Source organism: Anoplophora glabripennis, unplaced genomic scaffold, assembly GCF_000390285.2.
Source record: "Anoplophora glabripennis isolate ALB-LARVAE unplaced genomic scaffold, Agla_2.0 scaffold299, whole genome shotgun sequence".
NCBI lineage: Eukaryota > Metazoa > Arthropoda > Insecta > Coleoptera > Cerambycidae > Anoplophora > Anoplophora glabripennis.
In genome coordinates this window covers 35,010-57,891 of record NW_019417348.1, presented here as the reverse complement: position 1 = coordinate 57,891, position 22,882 = coordinate 35,010, and the positions used below count along the sequence as shown (strand labels likewise).

Genomic DNA, 22,882 nt, shown 5'->3' with positions numbered 1-22,882 from the left:
TTTGTTCATAATTTAAGTTAATATGTTTCGTTATGTATTTAAAAAATTCAAATTGGTTAACCAAATCTTTTCGAAATTACTTTAGGTATAGTTAAGAATATTTTTATCATTTATTTATTGATTTAAAAGTTCATAACCACGTCTAGTTTCTGTGTTTCGTTAAATATTATGATTTTCAAATGAATGGTGAATAAAAGTCACATTGTTAAAATTTTTAAATATTTGCCTTCATTCATTGCTTCCTACTTAAGTCTATAGTGAGAATAATTATTAATAATATTGAACCGCTTCTCTGAGGTGAGAACTCATGCTAATAGTATTAATAAGTGATTTTGAAAGACAGTGTACCATTGATTGCCAAATATTTCCATCTACACTGAAATAAATTGTATACTGTAAATGGTCTTTATACAAGATAAAGCTGCCGGGGGAGAGATAAACAAACCCAAGGTAAGCAAGGTATAATTCTATGAAATCTGTCATTATTATTGCTTAACTTTATCCTGAGAACCTGCATCCAATTAAAATTACCTTCAGCACACACAGATTTCAGTCTACACTAACAAAAGGCGTCCAAACATATACTTACCCATTTAAACGTACATCAAACCATTATACATAAACAAAAATTATTCACTCCACTTAACATCACTACCACATTAAATAACATTATAAGTGGCTCCACTACTTGGGGCAAACCACAACTATACCACTCCACATTATACCATAACAATATATAATAATGTTAATTGGCGCCCAACGTGGGACTCTCTCGAAAAACGTTCACGTGAAACAAAAAGAAGAAAAATGGACCTGAGAAGTGGTAAGAAAACTGGTGAAGGAAGCAGTAACGAAGATTGGGAGGAAGCAGAAGAGAGAACGACGGAAACAAGAAGCGAAGAAAGGGGGGAAACACCTTCAGAAGCACAAGGAAGAAATAGTNTTACCTGGTTTGTACTCGATTTCGTATTCGTACTCTTCAAGTTTCAAGCGCCAACGTGCTAAACGACTACCTGGGTCTTTTATTGAAAATAGCCAAGTTAATGGTCTGTGGTCAGTTATTAGCTTAAATTTCCTACCGTAAAGATAAGGTCGAAAATGTTTCACTGCCCAAACGATGGCAAGAAGCTCTCGTTCGATAGTAGAGTATTTAGTTTCTGCATGACATAATGTTCTGGAGGCGTATGCTATAGGAAGATCTTTTCCAATGGGGCCTTGAGATAGAACAGCGCCTATTGCGTATGCACTTGCGTCTGTTGTTAAAATAAATGTTTCTTCAAAATTTGGATAAATTAAAATAGGGGTTGAAGTTAAGGATTGTTTAAGTTGTTCAAAAGCTTTTATACATTCATCATTAAAATGAAATTTTGTATCTTTTTGTAATAATTTTGTTAAGGGTTTTGACAATTTTGCGAAATTTGGAATAAAACGTCTATAGTATCCGGCAAGTCCTAAGAATGACTTTATATCTTTTTGATTTTTTGGTTGCGGGAAATTTATAACACATTGTATTTTTTCAGGGTTTGGTTTTACACCTTCAGGAGTTACAAGATGACCTAAATATGCAACTTCCTTTCTTAAGAATTCACATTTGTCGGGTTGAATTTTTAAATTTGCGTCTCTTAATCTTTTAAAAATTTCTGTTAAGCGTTCAACATGTTCGTGAATTGTTGGTGAATAAATAATTATATCGTCCATGTAAACTAGACATCTTTCATTTTGTATGCCTAAGAGAATATTGTCCATAACGCGTTGAAATGTGGATGGTGCATTTTTTAAACCAAAGGGCATGCGCACAAATTCAAAATGCCCATTTTCTACTGAAAATGCTGTTTTTGAAATGTCTTTTGGATCGATTTCAATTTGATGGAACCCGGAGGCGAGGTCTAACGTGGTAAAATATTCGCATTTGCCTAATTGATCTAGCAAGTCAGAAATATTTGGGAGAGGATATTTATCTCCTACAGTTACTTCGTTTAATTTTCTGTAATCTACGACTATGCGCCATTTTTGTTTACAAGAGGCATCCAATTTTTTTGGGACAACCCAAACAGGTGATGACCAGGGTGAGTTTGAAGGTCGAATGATTCCCTGTCAGCATTTTTGTCATTTGATTTTTCACTTCCTCTTTGTGGATGTGAGGGTACCGATAAGACTGTGTAAATATGGGTTTTGTGTTACCAGTGTCAATGGAATGCTTAATCTCGTTCGTAAATGTTAAATTATCTCCTTCTAAATAAAATATATCTGAGAACTTTAAACATACTTCTGTAATTACATTTTTTTCTTCGTCATTTAAATGATCTAACCGAAGTTGATTTTGAATTTCTAAATTTCTGTCGGTTATTGTTTCATTTGATTGTTTCGTCATTGAAATTGTTTAAGGAAAAATTTTGAATGGGTTCAAGATTAAAATTTTGAAAATCTACAGTTTTTGAAATTGCATTTGCATTTATTACGGATGTTAAAAATTCTCCTTTTTCGTTAATTTTTACAATAGCGTTAGGTAAACGTACCTTTTCTATTTCTTGACTAGATAATACAGCGTCGGTGTTTGTTAAATTACACGAAAATTTGAAAATTTGCTCTGAACGAGGGTCAATTGAAATTTTGTTTGTTTGAATTTGTTTCGGTAAAATTTCTGGATCGGTTTGTAAATTTTCAGTGACTTTAAATAAGGGGATAGTTTTGAAATTTGTTACTAATTGTTTGTTTTTGATGTCGATGATGTGTTCTAAAAAATCTGAGCCTAATAGTCCGTCAAATTCTATGTCAATATTATAAATGTATACTTTGTGTGGGTCTCCTAATGCAAAGGGAATAAGAGTCGATTCATTTAGGAAAATTTGTTGTTCGGTGATACCTTGAATTGCTACAGTTTCTTGAATGCGTTGGGGATATTTTTGTTGAGGGTTTATTTGTGGTCTTGGATGGAATGCTGAATTTTGATTTTGTTGAAAATGTGGTCTTATCATGTTTTGATTTGAAAACCGTGGGTTTGCAAAGTTTGGATTTTGAAAATTTGGACTGGAAATTTTGAAAATTTGGGGTGAATCTAGTTTGTTGTTTCATGCGGCATTCATTTATTAAATGACTTTGTCTCTTGCAAAACGTACACGTTTTTTGAGCGTTTACTTGCAGTTTGCGGTATGACAATTGCAATTATCGTTTTATTCTAGATATTGCTTGTAACATATCTTGCGGATTACTAGCACGAATGATAGAACCTAATTTTGGATCTAAACCCGCGAGTAAGGTGTTTAGTGTCATTGTTTCAATTAAGTTGGATTGGGCTAATTTTTGATCTGCGGTTAATTGTTGTTTTGAATTGCAGCATGCATTTTTGCATTGTGGGTTTGTAATCTGGAAACAAAATTTAAAGCTAATTCGTTTTGATTTTGTGAAATTCCCTGTAAGTCCTGTATTAACGAGGTCAAGTCTCTAGAATCTCCAAAATGTGTCTCTAAAAGAATTTTGATTTCTTCCCACGTATNTAAAATTTCTGGATCGGTTTGTAAATTTTCAGTGACTTTAAATAAGGGGATAGTTTTGAAATTTGTTACTAATTGTTTGTTTTTGATGTCGATGATGCAATCATAGTGTTCTAAAAAATCTGAGCCTAAGAGTCCGTCAAATTCTATGTCAAGATTATAAATGTATACTTTGTGTGGATCTCCTAATGCAAAGGGAATAAGAGTCGATTCATTTAGGAAAATTTGTTGTTCGGTGATACCTTGAATTGCTACAGTTTCTTGAATGTGTTGGGGATATTTTTGTTGAGGGTTTATTTGTGGTCTTGGATAGAATGTTGAATTTTGATTTTGTTGAAAATGTGGTCATATCATGTTTTGATTTGAAAACCGTGGGTTTGCAAAGTTTGGATTTTGAAAATTTGGGGTGAATCTAGTTTGTTATTTCATGAGGCATTAATTTATTAAATGACCTTGTCTCTTCCAAAACGTACATGTTTTTTGAGTGTTTACTTGCGGTTTTTTCATCTGATATGCGATATTAGGTTTACGGAATTTTTGTGTTTCAAAATATGACAACTGCAATTCTCTTTTTATTCTAGATATTGCTTGTAACATATCTTGCGGATTACTAGCACGAATGATAGAACCTAATTTTGGATCTAAACCCGTGAGTAAGGTATTTAGTGTCATTGTTTCAATTAAGTTGGATTGGGCTAATTTTTGNAGGTGATATTGCTTTATTACCAGGCCTTTTTATAAGTTTGTTAGTTTTTAGTCAGCAAAAGCTGATGAGAAACAATTAAGTTTCTTAGAAGTCCTTGGCAACTTGACAATACTCCTTTGTTCTAATGTTTATCTTTATACAATACAATGTTGCATTATAGTTTGAAATAATTCTAAGTCTGAAATATATACAGTTAAATTTTCATATAACATGTATGTACACACCTATATCTATATAGATTATTTTAATAAAATAAAATATATAAGGTGTTATTAGCAAAACTGCGTGTATAATTCGCATTAAGTTTCATTGTAGAATAGTACCTACCTACTGAGTGACAAAACAATGCACTTATGTTTAGATTTCATGTACTCTATTTTCAATAATTTTATTTTATCTACATCAAAGGCTCCAGTAAACTCTTCTTCACATCGCTCTTCTTGTTCATACTGCTCACAATTTCCGCCCCTCCCCCTTAATTTTTTGGTATACTTTCTTAGTTTTATTACTCGCCTTTTACACTGTTTAATATGACGTAACTATCTCCAGGACCTCGTACTAAATACGACATTAATTTGTTAAGCACCTAATTCACTCTCATCTGTAAGATGTAAATTTCTAATATTTGTTTGAATTAAAAGGGAGTAGTGAGTATTAGTATATACTAACTCACTATTTTGAGTAAGACCCCCTAAGAGTAAAGAAAGGGCATTATATTTGTACATAAGTAAAATTATTTTTTAACACAGTACAATCACTGCTTCTGAAAAAATGTAGCCTTATGCAGATTATTTAAATTTTGCTATGTAAGCAAGGCAAAACTATAATAGGAAGCCTTTAGAACGAAAAATCCACTTTGCGTGTATACCATGGTATGCGGAGGGTAAAAATAGCAGTACAATTACGCCCAAATGTCTAAAACAAGTTATGGGTGACATGGTTAAAATAACTACTAAATGCTTAGAGATAGATAGATAGACTTTGCATGTAAAAAGGGTGAAAAGCACACTTTACATGTTTCATGAAATGCAGACAAAAAGTCAATACGACTAGACCCTATTTAGTCGAATTAAAGCAATCGCATAGTGCCCCAAAATATTCTGCAAACGAATTGTCCGTGGTCAAAACACCTGCAATTTGGCTAGCTGAACTTTCCATTTTATCGGAGTGAAAAACCCATTATCTAGATGTTCCATGGACTGTGGGTAAAAAAGCCAAAACGGCCAAGCCCTTTTAAGACAGTCAAAACGACCGTATACTGCCCCAAATATTTGGCAAACAAAAAGTTTGCGGGCAAGGTAGTTAAAACATGGCTAGCTAGACTTTCCATTTAAGCGTAGTGAAAACCACTCTCTACATGTGACATGGAATACGGGCAAAAAAACAAAGCGGCTACGCCCTTCTAAGACGGTTAAAACGACCGTATATTCTGCAAACAAATGTTCGCGGTCAAAATAATTAAAAACAACTACAATATGACCAGCTAGACAATCCACTGAAGGTGGAATTTGCATTTCAATTAGTCTGAAAACTGCTCTGCGTGTACCATAGTATACGAGCTAGTATTATCAAGGGCGGCTAACAGAAAAATTTTAACTTTCTCTTTTTAACCTTCTCATTTGAAATGGATAATTAATATAATATTTCCCTTATGTGTGATTTATCTCGGATTCGTGGAAATTCTTTTCTTATGCATAAATACACTACACAAGGCACAATGATACACAAAACAGATAGGACCTGCACGTGCGGCACAAATAAATGGACTGGCTGGCTATCAATAAGTAGTAACGGACTGTTACGAAACACTTTTTTCCTTTAAACCTGTGCGCAACATGAATCATAAAAGAATGGAGATGCGAAAAATAATTTCTCAGTATTTTTACTAGATCGATTTTCGATCTTATATATTTTGGACATGCGCCAAAAAAATGTCTTATTTGTCATGACCTCTAAGTATCGCGATATTCTAGCAATATCAAAATATTTAAGAAGCTTCAAGTGACAAACTAAAAGATTATGAAAGTTATAGAATTTATATATTTAAATTTATAGAACAATATTGACTATTATAGTAATTAATAAATTAAAATAATATACAGGGTGTATCTAAATAACACCGAAAAAATTCAAGGGGCGATTCTCCGATGAAAATTAATAGGGGTCTTTGGTATAAAATTTTTTGAAAAAAACCCTCCCCTGAAAGTTACGCCCCTCTAAAATTACAAAAAAAAAATTGTTTTTCTTTTTTATCTTCCATGTACATCAAGCTAAAGAAACCAAATTTGGTGAACATTATCTGTCAATAAAACTACACTCTTTGAAATTTTTTCAACCCTGAACTATTTTTGTAAGGGGTTGAAATAATCAACCCCTATGACATTTTCGGCAAAATACACTCGCGTTAAACAGCTCATCTTTTTAAAAATACATTACAATACATTTATTTTTTTTATCATAAATCCTTAACTTTTCGAAGAAACTTGAAGAGATCAAAAAGTTAGTAAATGAATGGGGTATTTTAGACATATTTTTTAAAAGGAAAAAATTTTATCGAAAAAAAAATTATAAGAAAAAATGTCATAGGGGTTGAATATTTCAACCCCTTACAAAAATAGTTCAGGGCTGAAAAAATTTCAAAAAGTGTAGTTTTATTGACAGATAATGTTCACCAAGTTTGGTTTCTTTAGCTTGATGTACATGGAAGATAAAAAAGAAAAACAATTTTTTTTTGTAATTTTAGGAGGGGCGTAACTTTTCAGGGGAGGGTTTTTTCAAAAAATTTTATACCAAAGACCCCTATTAATTTTCATCGGAGAATCGCCCCTTAAATTTTTTCGGTGTTATTTAGATACGCCCTGTATACAGGGTGATTTTGAATAGAGTAGCACAAACGCTACCAGTGCATCTAGATGAAAAAATAAGGGGAATGAACTAAATATACTTTAGACAAAAGTTGCACTACTGAGGCATTACAGGGTCTTGAATGTTGTAGAGCCAAACAATATTTCCTTCAATTTATCTTGAACGATGTAAAATCGATGCATAAATCATTTATATTTGGTACAGACATTTGTCCAGTGCGGACATATACTTTCTATTAATATTGTTTAAATATATCCACCAGAGGCGCTGCTGTCGACTACATGCAACATATTACTCCAAAAAAAATTTCACCCTGTATGAAAATACATATCTTATTTACAATTTCGGACGTAACAACTAAAAACAAACATTTTTTTTCTCTTGCATTTTTTCGATAAACGCGATAGTTTTTTTAGATAATTTACGAAAAACAAACTTCGGAAATTTTACAGCGCCAATGGTTGCAGTCAGATTGCAGTAATACAAAAACAACAACACACCACTCATTAATAGCTAAAGGAAAACGCTTTTCTGGTAAAGTAATTTTAATAAATTTATTTTGAAGGAACAGTAAATATTCGTTATGTAACAAATCAAGTTATTTTAAGTGTCTAATTTAAATAATAAATTTTAATTTAAAACTACCTATTGTAATCTCAAATGTAATACTAAGGAACCTAACGTTATTTTAAAGTAAAAAGTTTCTAAAGAATATTTTCAAAGTAGTTTCCATTTTTTTGTAAACACAATCTAACACAACGATTAAAATTATGACGTACTCTTGCAAATATTTGTGGGTTGTTACGAATATCGTCAACTGCGAGAAAGATTTTTTTGACGCAATTCTTCCACAGTATTAACAGGAGTAGCATAAACAAGACTTCAGTTGTCCCCATAATCAAATGGGGTAATGTCCGGTGAACGGGCAGACCAACTAACGGGTGCATCGACCCCACGATCTATCCAACGTCCCGGAAAATTTAAATTCAACCATTGCCTGACAGCTAAGGTACTATGTGCCGGAGCCCCGTCATGCATATGTACCACATAACTTGTCGTACTTCCGAAGTTTATTTTTCGTAAATTATCTAAAAAAACTCGCGTTTATCGAAAAAATGCAAGAGAAAAAAAATGTTTGTTTTTAGTTGTTACGTCCGAAAATGTAAATAAGATATGTATATTCATACAGGGTGAAAAATTATTTGGAGTAATATGTTGCATGTAGTCGACAGCAGCGCCTCTGGTGGATATATTTAAACAATAAATAGAAAGTATGTGTCCGCACTGGACAAATGTTTGTACCAAATATAAATGATTTCCGCCACATCGTTCAAGATAAATTGAAGGAAATATTGGTTGGCTCTACAACATTCAAGACCCTGTAATTCCTCAGGAGTGCAACTTTTGTCTAATGCTTTTTCATCTAGATGCACTGGTAGCGTTTGTGCTACTCTATTCAAAATCACCCTGTTACGGAGCATGCGCATTAATAGTATATTACGTAATAAGTGTTGTAAAAAGCATAATTCTATGAGTGCGCAATTGCATTACACCACGTATTACGTACTATACTTTACCTACGACAACTACTGTAAGTACTTAAAAACACACCGTCTGCGATCAATGTAAGATTCCTATTTTACGTACGGTAAAAAAATCGCACAGCTTGGTAAAAAAGTCGTACAGTTTTCCTAGCAACCGCCTAGCAACGTACAATACAAACAGTATTGTATTGACCGTTGCTAGGCGGTTGCTAGGAAAACTGTGCGATTTTTTTACCGTGCGTAATAGGAATCTTACATTGATTGCAGACGGTGTGTTTTTAAGTATTTACAGTAGTGGTCGTAGGTAAAGATAATTTCATGTAAGCGAAGTAGCGTCGTAACAGGATACCATTCGAGAAAAGTTTGGTTTGGTACGTCTATAATAAACCACTTAAAGAAAAAAAAACTCTCAATAAACAGACTGGCACAGCAGAACACCAAGAAAAACAATAATAAAAAATACTTGGCATAATTAGAAAATGCCAAGATTAAGCAAAACAAGAGAAAATACACTAATGATGACAGCGATAACATTACCAACAAGATCTCACCTGCGTATGAGGCTATTCTTTCCGAGCATGAACATTAGGAATAACATGGCTAATGTTAAATTTTGACCATATTTAAATTTAGGAATATTCTTCTTCGTTTTTTGTAAGTTTTAAGCATATTAGTGTATCTATTTTGCCAAACACATGTTGTTTGTTCTTAAATACTTCTCAATACTTGTAAAAATAAATTCATTTGAAGTTGTTCATATTTTTAGTATCTATGTAAATAGTACACAAGGGTCAGATACGATCTGTACAATTTCAACTGTGACAATTTGTTGCGGGTTGACTAAATATGTGACGTCGCACTGAAAGAGTCTATTCACCATGTAACAAACTAAGTCAAGTTTATAAATATTTAGATTACTTTTCATTTAATATAATGTGTATAATAAAATTGTAATTTGTGTAGTCGTTTTTAAAATACGTACCTAGGTATGAAGCTGACAATGTGCGGTAAAAAAAAAAGTAGATACAGATGAGTATAATACACAATGGCATTATTTATAAATTTATTAAATGGATATCAAATGACAACACCCAGTACATTATTCTTTTTTTGTTGTTTTTTAGTTTTTATTTTTTGCCTTACCAAATTGGCAGTTCCAGACCTAGGTACAATGATTTTAAATTATGTTTTTTGTCTATACCTATTCTTATCTTTTTATTATTATTTATAACCCCGATGAATATTTTAAATAAAATCGAAACATTGGCCTCAGAAAATTAAGACCCTGATTTTATTGCTTTATACTTTATGGATTATTATTACATTATTTCACTCATTTCAAGAACATGTAACTCGTGGCGCAGGAATTAAGAAGAGTCTGAGGAATTTCAACTGTCACAAAATAGTTATGACACTAAAATAACTTGTGTACGAAGCCTTTGTACCTCTAGAGTTTTTTTTTCGAGAATGCTCGGTTTGCAAACTATGACAGTGTTAGATGTTCTTCAGCAGTAGAACATACATAGATAGGAGCCAATTATTTTGCTCTAATTTCTCAACTATTGGAGCTATTTGAATTTGAATTTATTGATCTGACTATCATTTCATTCAAATAACTGCTAATTTGTGACATTTTCATTTTTATCTTCTCGCCTGTTAACTTTAATTCTCTTAACTTTGTTAGGATATAACATAAAAGCTTTAAGTTTTTTAATAGTCTAAGATAATCGTGGTAATTGTGGAATAAATTTTCCTCTCACTTCTTTCACGACAAACTCAAGAAGCTGTATTTAGTGGATGATCTCAGCCATAAAATTGTGGAAGCGAATATAATTCTCAAGTAACAGCTCAAAGTTGGTTACTAATTCATATGGCGGATATAATGTATTCCACGAAATAAAGTTTCAAGGAATTTAGCTACTTGCGTTCAAAATGTTATCCTTCACTATTGCTTTAGATAACTTGTTGGCCTAGACGACAAAAGACAAACTACGTAATTTATACAAAATTGGAACAAAGCCAAATAAGTTTCAAACAATACCTATAGTTATGAACTTATGTTTGTAGAGTATGATTAATTGGGCTTTTCAATAATTGTTCCCGTTTTCGTATAAAACAGTTTAATATTTTTTATATTAAAACCAAGCAATTTTCGATTAAATTTGAAGAAAAAAATGCATAGTGAAATAATATTACGAGTACATACATATTTGACGTCATTTCATTTTCAACAAAAGGTGTGTTAAAGATGCCGTAAAAAATGTCTTAATATAAAACTTTTTGACGCTAAATATCTTGATCACGGCAACTCCTATCAAAAAGAAATGGGATTTCGCTAGTACTGGAATGTGAATTTCATGGTAATTTATTTCATTACAATAGTAATATTAGTCCTGTGAATTTTATAAATATTTTACAGGAAAGGAGACACTGAAGCTGTTTAGGACATATGATCAAGGAAATTAGTATGATTTTTTAGTTTGCTACATCCCTCTTTATATACTTTTAGAAATACACCTATTTTAATATTAATAAACAATATAACATTTTACCATTTTTCTAAAAAACGATTACACATGCAATATGAAAATAAGTATATACTTTTGTAAAACTTTCAGGGATTTACCATATTGTTAAATCAAATCCCAAATAATTAGACGGAAAAAATGTGTATATTTATAAAAATGGAAGACTTCGAACCAAAAAAATTAATTTCCATTCAACTGCACGCGACAAAAGATTTGTGGACAAAATGTGTCTGATATGACAAAATAGGTAGGTACCATTGTGAGTGTAAAATTTTACACTTAGTTAATAAAACGAACACGCAAAATTAAGACCCAAGAGTTAACTGCTACTGAATTTAATTTTACCAGAAAATAAAGCGAAAATGATGTTTGGGATCTATATTTCATTTGATGAATGTTATTTTCCAGGTATTCATTAGGTTTACAAGGCTATTTATGACAGTTATTTTAAAACGGGTGCACACAAACGCACGCACGCACGCACACACGAACTGTCCTTTTCAGTGCAAAATGATGTGCAAAATTCGACTTGATAACCTCCTGGTGGTGCACATCGGGTTACTCTACATAATGTTTGTGAGAGCATTTTTTGTGGGACCTACTGCCTCCAGATTTTCATTTGGAGCTTCGTGGCCATGAAGACTTTTGATCACTGATAAAAAAGGGACATATCAATTTTTCAGGAAATTTCCATAAGGTGTACGCGGGGTCCTTTCAACATCTTTTCTTACCTTCAAGCATATAGGTAGCATACCATTAAAAGTATGGCTGAGTGGGCGAGAGAGACAGACAGTGTCTCAGTACATGCTGTCTCACTCTAGCACGAACGCGATTGGTAGGAAATGAATGTTCGCGCTCATTGACTCCCGCAGGGCACCCGTCGTTGAAGCGAAAAATGAGACAGCATGTACTGAGATATTGTCTGTCTCTCTCGCACACTCAGCCACACTTTTTGCAATGACATGCACCTCCAGTTTCATACCTATTTCAATGAAAACTATTTTCACTATTATCTTATAAAACATACGAGTTTAATCTTAAACAAGTTATTGTTACTGATGATAGTAACTTAAAAGAACATAGAGGTACAGGTATTAGCAGAAATGGCTCGCGAAAATTAAAGTGGTCATATTTTGATATGAACCATGTGACCCATACTGTTTCTACGAAATGATATCTAGGCCCACATAGAGAATTTTTGTAACCTAACTTCAAAAATTCTTCTGCAAATCGCAGAAATCTCACATTTTGGACGCATAGTAAGGAACTGGCTTGCATCTGAAAATTTTGTTCCAATGTATTTTCTATATTTGCCTGGAAACCTTGATAACCTTTTCTTGGTCCTTGAATTAAAATTTATTATATTCATTTATTACCAAAATTGTCGAAAAAATATTAACAAATCGTTTTTTACATCTACGGATGCAAAACGTCATTTTTTCTAGTGAAGAATCATATGAATAGGTTATACTTCAACATTTTTTGACCCATTGTGCCCAAATTCAAAGTTTGCTTGAGACTATTATGACAGAATTCACTGTTGAAAAAGCAAACGACAAAGCAAACTGGTTGAAGAAAGAAAATATGTATATATTAATTTCCTGTAATAACGTAGGTCCTCGTTTTTTTTTCAAAATATTTATTTAGTGAATTAATTCCTCTTCTTTTATATCTTTGTGGAAACATTTACCCTGCTCTTCGCTATAATCTCCTAAAACCTTTCGAAACTGCTCTTTATGGAACCGCAGGATATGCAAAGCCAACGTCATCCATCATCCCATTTTGTGGAAATTTGGAACCATATAAAAGACCAGTTTTCATTAACTTCTTGAAAATTAACACGTATTGCATTTTATTCATTGTTAATCATCGTGCCATCTTCCAATATTTTTTTCTAATTTTTGGTCCATCTTCAGTTTTCTATTGGTAGTCGTAGGAATTGTGAAAAGTAGTAAGAGCTTTCTGAAATATGGGAGCTAATAAACCCAAAATAAATACTTTACTGGGATACAACAGCCCTCCGCATCGATGTTCTTAACAATTTGTTTTCTTATTTTAATTTCTACCATGTTTTAGCAAAATATGAAAGCAATCCGCGTCACTATTAATTTTCGAAATGTCATCAAACCAAAAATACTTAATGTTTCTTGCTAATTTCTCGGAAACGGTGCAGATTATAGAAATCAAACAAAATAAACTTTTTTGTGTCTTTTGAGGTTCTTCTATATAAAAATGTATTATTTTTACTAAAATACCATGGATTTGTTTTTAAAATAAAAAGTTCTCAGTTATCTCCCCACTGTGAGTGTGGAAAAGATTGTTGTTCAAATGGATTTGATCAACCGTTTTGAAGTTATTTAAAAAATATATCCGATAATTTCTAACATTCTGTAACTTTTTTATGTGTTCTATGTTATATTGTTTATGATCACGGGAAACTTTTTGTTTAAAATAACATTTTCGATCTCCTCTTTCAGTTTGTATCATATTTTTGAAACACTAATGAATGAATATTTTTTGCACTACTAAAAAGAAAATTGAATGTCAAAAAGCTGTTGTCATAGCGATAGTGGAAAAAATCATTTTATTCAAAATTTTTTATCGAGAAGAGAGCTACCACATTTGACAAGAAATACCTATTTGTTAGAGACTATGTTAACAATTTAGACAGTTATGGCGTTTTCATACACAATCTATTTTTAATCTGTTTTAATTGAATGTATATGCAGCTGGAACGTCTGTACTTGTGGTGAATCTCATTTTAAGTTAGAGGTATTCCTCTAAAGCAGAATTAAAGTTTTCATAATTAAAATTTTGCTCAAACGTAAAAGTTTCTCATTTTGAAATTACTTAAATCATCTGGTGCTGTACTAAAAGCATCATAGATAGTTAATCAACTAAGTTTCGCTTTGACATTTTATAGGAATTATTTTGTATATTAACGAGTTTCATACTTAATATTAAAATGATATTAAGCCGGCTTCAGATCATACGGGCACTAAATATTTGTTGAACGTAAACAAATATCGTATCGTGTGGGTGCTGCGATTGTGGAAGAAATGTCAAATGTTAAGTGTGAAGTTAGTTCTTTCCATACTTTATTTAATTTGGGTAAATGTAATGGGTTTATTTTGCCACTCAAAAACATTTTATTTTCTTCCAGAAAATTGACATAATTTATTATTTTTGTTTTTTTTGTAGGGTAATTATTGTCCAAATTGTCACAAAAATTTTCGAGGGTGTTGAACATAATTCTAACTTTTTCATAAATTCCAAATAAAAAAAATGTGTGTTTATTAAATAATCATTTCGGATGATCACAAATGAGTGAGAGTGGGGAGGAGAACTTGAATGACATCATGAATCGCAAATGGCTTACTGAAAGAAATAATTATTATTTATCGAATACATATTTTTTTTACTTGAAATTTATAAAAATGTGTTTTTTTAAACAATGTGGATTGTTCATTAGAGATGTTCTCGAAGCCACATAAAGTATACAGTGTCGTGGGTAGCGTTCTATAAAATATGTAGGTTAGAATTTTGAAAAATTTTTCTCTCGAAAGCTAGGTTCGGCCGCATAAAAATAACTTCAAATTTGTGTTCAGCACTCTCGGAAATAGGGGGGGCAGGAAATTTTTTGCGATAATTTGGGCAGGTTACTCTACAGTGAGTTAGCTTTTGTACTCCTGGGTGCCCCAGACATTTTGGAACAGTCAGAAGGTAATTACTAATATTTAACAGTTAACTAAACTAGTAACAATAACTAGTTTTATAGGGTAGGTTAATCTACATTCTATATACAGGGTATCCCAGAATAACGTGTACAACGAGAGACCATATGCAGATTTGTGGAATCAAAATAGGCAGATTTAGGCTAATTCACCTATATCCGAAATCGCTTCGCTTGACCGCTAGATGGCCTCAAAGTTCGTGAATTTTTTTTTTAATGTTGTGATTAAATCGAAAACGTTTTATTCGATTTTGATTATTTTTGGGGGGTGGACTTTTGTTTTCAGTCTACACATTCTGGAATTATACAGAGAGTGTTTTTTAAAACTTTGATAATATCCGTTCATAACTTTTCCTCTTTCGGGCAATAATGACAACTGTTTTTTATTTGATAGGTGATATCATTTGGTAGTTTTTGGGCATTTTGTAAAATTTTTATTAAATGACCGGTTTGGGTACAAAAAACTATTTTTTAAATGCATATATTATCTTGCCACCCATATTACAATACTTATCGAAGTGCTAGTAGGCTCTGATTTTGTAGGCTGTTTGTAATTTCAGTTTGATCTTTAAGTCATTGTACCGCCAATTCTGTTTTACCAGAAGCGGAATAATAAATATTCACAATGAACATGTGTATATTCAAGAAAATCCATATGCTGTGAAAGTGAAACATTGTCAGTGAAACATCAATGTTTGGTTTGGGATCATTGCATTATTATTGGCCCTGTTATTCTTCCCAATAGACTGAATGGGGAATTTTATTTAGAATGTCTGCAAAACCCAAGTTATAGAAAATATGTCGTTATTACTCAGAGATCATGTGGTTTATGCATGATAGCGCTCCACCACATTTCACTGTAAATGTCCGGCAGTATCTGAACTAAAGATTCCCTCGTTGGTGCATCAGTAATATTCCTGTTAACTAGCCTGTACGTTCACCAGACTTATCACATTGTGACTATTATCTTCGGGGAACTTTGCAATCAACAGTATGCTTTCACATCTAATATTGAAGAAGAGTTCTGGAGGCATATCCAAAATGCTATAAATGTTTTAAATAATCGCCCTTAAGAACTGCAAAAACTGTTGCAGAAACAACGATGGCCATTTTGAACAGTTTTTATAATAAGTTGTACTAAATTTAATAACATCAATTTTGTTACTTTTACCTCCAACATTTTTTATTGTATTTAATTGTTTTTACGAATTATTTCAATAAAATTAGACACGTTGTATATAACTCTAATTCGTCGTATGTGTGTGTATCAATATCGAAAAATGAAGTAACAGTATCTTATCGAAGTAAACACTCCTTAATAATAATTGGCAGGTACAGTGACTTAAAGATCAAACTGAAATTACAGTCAACCTACAAAATTAGTGACTACTAGCACTTTGTTAAATATTGTAATATGGGTAGCAAAATAATGTAGACATTTAATAAATATTTTCTTGTACCCACACCGCTCAGTTAACCAAAATTCTGCAAAAGGTCCAAAAACTTCCTAATAGTATCACCTATTAAATAAAAAATAGCTGTCATTATTGCCCGAAAGAGGAAAAGTTATGAACGGATATTATCACCATACATCAATTTTGTAGTAAGTTTTAAAAAACACTCTGGATAACACCAAAATGTGTAGACTGAAAGCAAAAGTCCACATCCCAAAAATAATCAAAATCGAATAATACGTATTTGAGTTATTTTCAAAATCCAAAAAAATTTCACGAACTTTGAGGGCATCTAGCGGCAAAACGAAGCGATTTCGGATATAGGTGAATTAGCCTAGATCTGCCTATTTTGGGTCTACGAATATGTGGTTTTACGTTGTATACGTTATTCTGGGACACCCTGTATATCAAGATTTCAACAGATCTATTGAACTACTGTTAGCCAAATATTTTGTGATAACATTTAAATGATTCCTTTAGAAGCAGTTAATTTTAAAGGTCTTTGATAATATAAGCATACAGAATACATTTTCCCCAGATATTTTTAAAGGGCCATTAGAGTAGTTTTAAAATCTCATGAGCCGCGAAATGCACAAAAGGCGTGGCGTATCCACAGAATTCTTCTAATAAACACGTCGTGAAAACATTGACTTAGAATTAGACCACGTGCCTCATTACAACCAGAAAGGCGCTCGGGCATCAATAAATTCAACTGGCGAACGTTCGTTATATATATTTTTATTGCTTAAATTAAAATAATTAAGAATAGGGCATTTTATTATGATATTTGTAATCGAATCAAAGAGCTCGAGATATACTGTGAATAATAGATGTAATGTTTTTAGGACGTAGAATAATTTAGGCGACGATCGGAATTATGTTTCTGCGCATATGAAGGTCAAAGCTCATAAGATTTTGAAACACCTCTAACATCATAACTTTCAAGAGGCTTTTAAGAAAAATCTTTCTAAGCGGTTTATAACAAATAAATACATTAAAAAATATTTTAGATGGTTGTACCAGTGTTAAAATTGTTTGTTACAGAGAAGACGAGACTAAATTAGAGGTCTGACGAAGCCAATTTATACATGGGTGACTACAGAGAATTTGCAGGGAGATGCTTGTAATAAATAACAATAGTAGTTAAATTAATTTAGTTGAGAAGTTTTTTTTATTCAGCCAATTCAGATTTGTTTGATAAATCCTTACAAAAAAATTCAAATGCTTTAGATTCCAAGATGATTAGTGTAATTTTTGTTACAATCGACACCGACCTTCCCCATTTTTCTTTATATCCATCACATTAGTTCGCGGTGGGATATTCAGAAATTTATTCAATTCTACAGTTACGTTTCAATACATTTTTTATCTACATTAATTCATTTTTGTAACTTCTAATATTTGTTACAGCATACGTCTACAGGGAAAATAGTTATAATGATATAAATACCTGCTCATTTGCCATGTTGCAAACAAAAGTGGCGTCGAACAAGTAGGAACAAAAGCCACCCATACGAATATTGTGTAGGTGAGGTCGAATTGTCCACTATTGTCGTATGTTTCAACAAGTGCTAGTCGCGCCAGTCGAAGTATCATCAAAGGACATAGACATATTGCATACATTGTTACCATAGACACCAGATATTTCTGAGTCCTCTTTTCTCGCATAACATTTATATCGGGCTCATGAATTTCATAACGTGTTCTGCCGTTTTCATATTCTCGGTAACTTCCTCTGCTATACTGGCTAACTCGATCGCAGTCGCCTCGGCTGTTCCTACGACAACATTAAAGTTAAGAGAATCATGGCTAATATTCGGCAAGACATGCATACTTTTGTGTGGGTGCCTTTTTTATTGCTAGTGTTACAAGATGAGTGAAATTAGCGTAGATTTTGTGGACATTATTATTAAAAAAAAATGATTTCGGGTTCCTGAATTATCTTAAAAAAAATCCGAAAGTAGAATTTATAATGTTAAATAACTCAAAAACTATTTATAAGGAAAATGCTGAAAACAAGGATCAAATTTGCAAGTTTCAAATTAAATATTTTTTGGAAAAAAATATATTATCGATTCGGAGTTAATTATAAAGAAATGATCATTTTAAGTTTTTATTTTGGGATAATTCAAGAAATTAAAGATATTATAATTTACAAAATAGCAATGCTTAGTCCACAAAATCCTGCACAACTTTATATCTAAAAGTGAATGTGAATTCATGTAAGGGAGTAGAAAATCTTCACAATTACAAGGTCTTTAATTTAGGATCTTTTACATAGGTCTTGCAAAAAAGAATACAGTGACTGTACCCAGTGGTCCGCCATACATGTTACTTCTTATTGTCTCCGTTATTTTACTATTAAAAAAATTGTTAAAAATAAAGGTTGTAAGAAAGTTAAGTTTTTTAATACAATTATAGCAGTACCCTTATACAGTTAAAAAAGGTATTAACTACGGAAATATCCAAACAACATGTTTTTATGGGACAACTTGTATATATTTATACAGGGTGTTTCACCTAAAAGGGATTCTTCTGTATCTCTGCAACTGTAAAATTTATAAAAAAATGGTTTTAATAAAAGTTACCTTGAATCACATGGACCATGTAAAGAAAATATTTTTAACTTTACAGGAAGTTTCATTTCGCGTGGGCGCTACATAACTTTGTTATTTTAAATGGAACACCCTGTATATTATTGTATTTTTTGAATTCCTTGGTTAATATTAGGTCGAGTTCATTAAATGTACACGGTGTTTAAAACTTACCGTTTTCGAGATATTCAGTTGTTTTGAAAAAAATCACGATTTCAGCTCTCTAAATGAGGCTAGATAGTAGATAGTATCTAAATCGTAAGAGTTAGAAGCCTGCAGTTTTCACAGTCCGTTTTGACATAAATTACATCTTGTCATCTGTGAGCAAAAGTGTACCTTATTCAGACTCAGAAAAACTGAGACCTACAATCTTACGAGTTGAAAAACTTTTTCTTTTTCAAATGGAATGACCCAGCCTAGCAGCATATTTTAAAGAAACTGTAAATGTTTTTTGATATGTCAGAACCAAAATTTACCATCAATATAATAAAATTGTTGAAGGACATAAATAATTAAAATATGTTGTTGGCCAAATAAACATAATAGAAATTTTCTGCACATTATATATAAATTACTATTATTTTTTACCTTTAGCAGAAAACTTTTTTAGGGACGCCTATGAAATTCATAAAATTTTATTGCTAGGAGCTTTTATACATGTTTAACTGATTTCGGAAAGATTGTAAGTAAGGTATGATTAAAAGAGTATATTCTAAGAGTACTGCGTTATACGACGCTGTTCAGAAAATAATCGAACTTTATTTTTTAAACTTTATTATTAATTTTATACATTATTGGTCCTTGCCTCCTTCAAAGTACCCCACTCTCATATTCACACACTTTTCCCGGCAGTGTTTAAATTTTTCCGAGGTCCCTACAGTGATTTATAGCGCCCTAGGTCGTTATTTTTCAATTAACGATAATATTTAATAGTTTAACAAACATCCTTAGGAATAGTCACAGACAATTTTCTATTTGTCTTTCATTATTATCCAAACAATGAATCCTTTTAATAAAAAAAATTGTTTTATTTGTTTTTAATACATCTTTCGTTACCGTTTTACAGGCTGATCTTAGATTTTGTTTCGACTTGGCGATATTAGGAGTTTTCAGAAACTGTCACCGTAATAACCCTCTCAGTAGGATTACTGATCTTCTCATTGGAATATTAAATTTCACGTCTGGGTCTCGAATGGTCGTGCTATGCGTTCAAAAACATTTCACAAGAATCATTTTCATTTTTTTTTAATTCAAATACACCTGTCACTTATCCACCTCATCAGAATATTTTCCCTAGAAGAAAATAATCCAGTGGTTTTAAATCTGGAAACGTGGATGGCCACTGTGATCAACTATAAGTTTTTTTTCTACACGTCAAAAAATGACAAGGTTTGCGCATTGACAACAATATGCGAAGTGACACTTTTTTTCGGAGTCTTACGTTACCATGACACCGTGCGCGAAATACTTCGCGCGCTAGGGTGCGAAGTATTTCGCACACTGCATGTAAATTAATAAGAGTTTTGTATTTCAATCTTTGAAAAAAGGAAGCAAAACTCCAAATTATTATTTATTTTTAAATGAATAATAATTAAATACTTTTAAAATAATGATAGAATTTTACAATAACTTTAGTTATTATTTACAATATTAACATTAATCGTACAACCAGTACACGAACCAATATTTATTCCTAAACCAGATAATTCAGGTTCAGCTCGGGATATTGGGGTTTTGGGGGTTGAAACACTACTAATTTTTGAGGTAGAGGTGATACCATGTGATCCTGAAATTTCGCAATCTAAAATTTTATTTGATATTTCAATCTTATTATTGACAGAATATTCCACGTATCCTTCGGCCACGGTGGAAGATTTCCATACCCCGTGTCTCTTCAAACTACATATATCACCCCCAGCATTAGCAAGAAGTGTGGCCGAGGTTCTCCGAAAACAGTGACCTGTGTAAGCATCAGAATTTGGTAATTTTAAGTATTTTGCTATTAAGCTGGGCATCCCTCCAATAGAATTTATTCCAACAACTTGGTTAATGCATCTCTTATTTTGATACTTCAAAAACAATCGGCGACTGCTAGCATAACTTGGACGAAGAGCCACGTATTTTCGGTAAATATCGATATAATCTAGATTCGAAACCGTAAAAATTCGTTGTATGTTCGTTTTTGTATCCGGTACTTTCACAATCAAGATGGAACCTTTATCTTCTATGTCATCGACACTCATTTTAGTGAGTTCTTCACGGCGGCAAGCACCAGAAATACCCAATATTAAAACGACCTAAAAGGATATCGATATTTAGTAATTTAAAATACATATAAAACAATGATTAAAAATATACCTTAGCCATCAAATATATTTCATCATCTGCCTCTCTTATGAATTGATTTACTTCTTCTCGAGTTAATACCTTGGATTTCTTAGGGTTGTGTCCAACTGACAATTTTTTCAAATATGGAACCAACTTGGTAAATTTTTTAATATCTACGTTTTCCTTAGCATTAAGTGTTGATTTTAGCATAGAATATACTGCCCATAATGTGGAAGGCTTCACCTTCTTGGATCTTTCTGCAAAATATGCTAACAGCACATTTTCGGATGCTTTTCTTGTTTTATTTGTTTCACACCACTCCTTAAATTGCCGATATGCATTTTCATATTGGCGCTTCGATTTTTCCGGTAAAGGATTTGAAGTTACCAAATTGGCCGCATCTGCCAAATTAGGTGGGGTACTACTTAGTTCATCGTCACTAGCAATTTCCATTATTTTAAATAATATCTGGCAATTAAAAATTGAAGACGCAAACACAAACGTCATTTTAAAATAATTATTATTGTTGTCAACAACAGCCACTTTGTTTCCATAGTAACAGTGAAAATTTGATTAAGAAAGACATTTTAAGCCAGCTCAACACTATTTTCTATAATAAATTAAGCATTTTACTTATTTATAATATTTTTAAGAGATAGATTTTGACGTTTGTAGAAAAAATATTGTTTGCATCTCGTGCGCGAACTACTTTGGTGGTCTCGAATAATTTTTTAACTCGGCTTCGCCTCGTTAAAAAATTCAATTCTCGATCACCAAAGTAGCATTTCGCGCACTAGATACAAAATAACTATTATTTCACAACATAATTTTATCAGGCAAACATATAACTTCTTTATCTGAGAAATATAAAAATCATTGGCCTCTAAAGGTCCCTCAAAAATATTAAGGTCTACTAAGGACCAGTTGTATGAAAGTTAGTTAATCTATATTCAAAAACCTTCAAAAACGTGTTGTACAAAAGTTAATCATATTTTAAGGTTCTTTAACCTTAGATAGTAATCTTGTTGTTATCAGGCTGGTCTCTGTGCCGACAGATCCGTTATCTGAACCCCTAAACCCGCCCCGATATTGATTTTAGATTTTGCTGTTGGTTTACAGATGGAATCGCTCTTCAAACAATGAGATGTTGTTGCCAAATGATACATCATTCTTCACTGTCGGCATCATCAGTGATAACTCTGCAAAAAGCTTCGCCGTATTTGAGACCATTTGAGGCCTAGTCAGTCACTGATCTTATAGCGTTGGTGACATTGCACGCATATCCATGCCACAGTGATGGCATATTAAGGTAGAAAGTGCCATCACCATCAGTATCAGTATCAGCATCAACATCACCATCGCCATCGCCATCACCATCAGCATCACCGTCACCATCAGAACAATTATTATTATCAGAAATAAGTATGCTTCTAAGAAAAATGTAATAAAAGCAAAGTTCAGACTTATGCTGAAAACATTCCTTTATTTGTTTTTCCATACTAAATGTATTTTTCGAACAAAATACTTGGAAAGGGAACTTTGAAACTTCCTATACACTATTTGTAACTTTCATATAAACAATGTCAGAACTGAAGATTATTATTACTACACATATAAATTTTTTAGTTTACCTATTTTT

The 22,882-nt window shown here is 32.3% G+C and overlaps 1 protein-coding gene across 1 annotated transcript; it reads right to left on the bottom strand.

The window, feature by feature from the left end:
- Nucleotides 1–17,994: 17,994 nt before the first annotated feature.
- On the bottom strand, nt 17,995–22,638 carry LOC111692283. Its single transcript, XM_023456202.1, has 4 exons — nt 22,521–22,638; nt 21,274–21,533; nt 20,597–21,212; nt 17,995–18,098 (listed from the first exon to the last, which is right to left on the bottom strand). Exons 1-4 carry the CDS (start codon nt 22,636–22,638, stop codon nt 17,995–17,997), a joined length of 1,098 nt encoding a protein of 365 aa, XP_023311970.1.
- Nucleotides 22,639–22,882: the final 244 nt, after the last annotated feature.

Bases quoted from the DNA above. Each gene is read 5' to 3' on its own strand.
- LOC111692283 (XM_023456202.1), bottom strand. From the start codon at position 22,638: ATGGTGACGGTGATGCTGATGGTGATGGCGATGGCGATGGTGATGTTG. The intron at 21,534-22,520 runs GTGCAATGTCAC...AAACAAGAAAAG, and splicing joins TCACTGTGGCATGGATATGC to CATCCGAAAATGTGCTGTTA. The intron at 21,213-21,273 runs GTATATTTTTAA...ATATCCTTTTAG, and splicing joins AAATATATTTGATGGCTAAG to GTCGTTTTAATATTGGGTAT.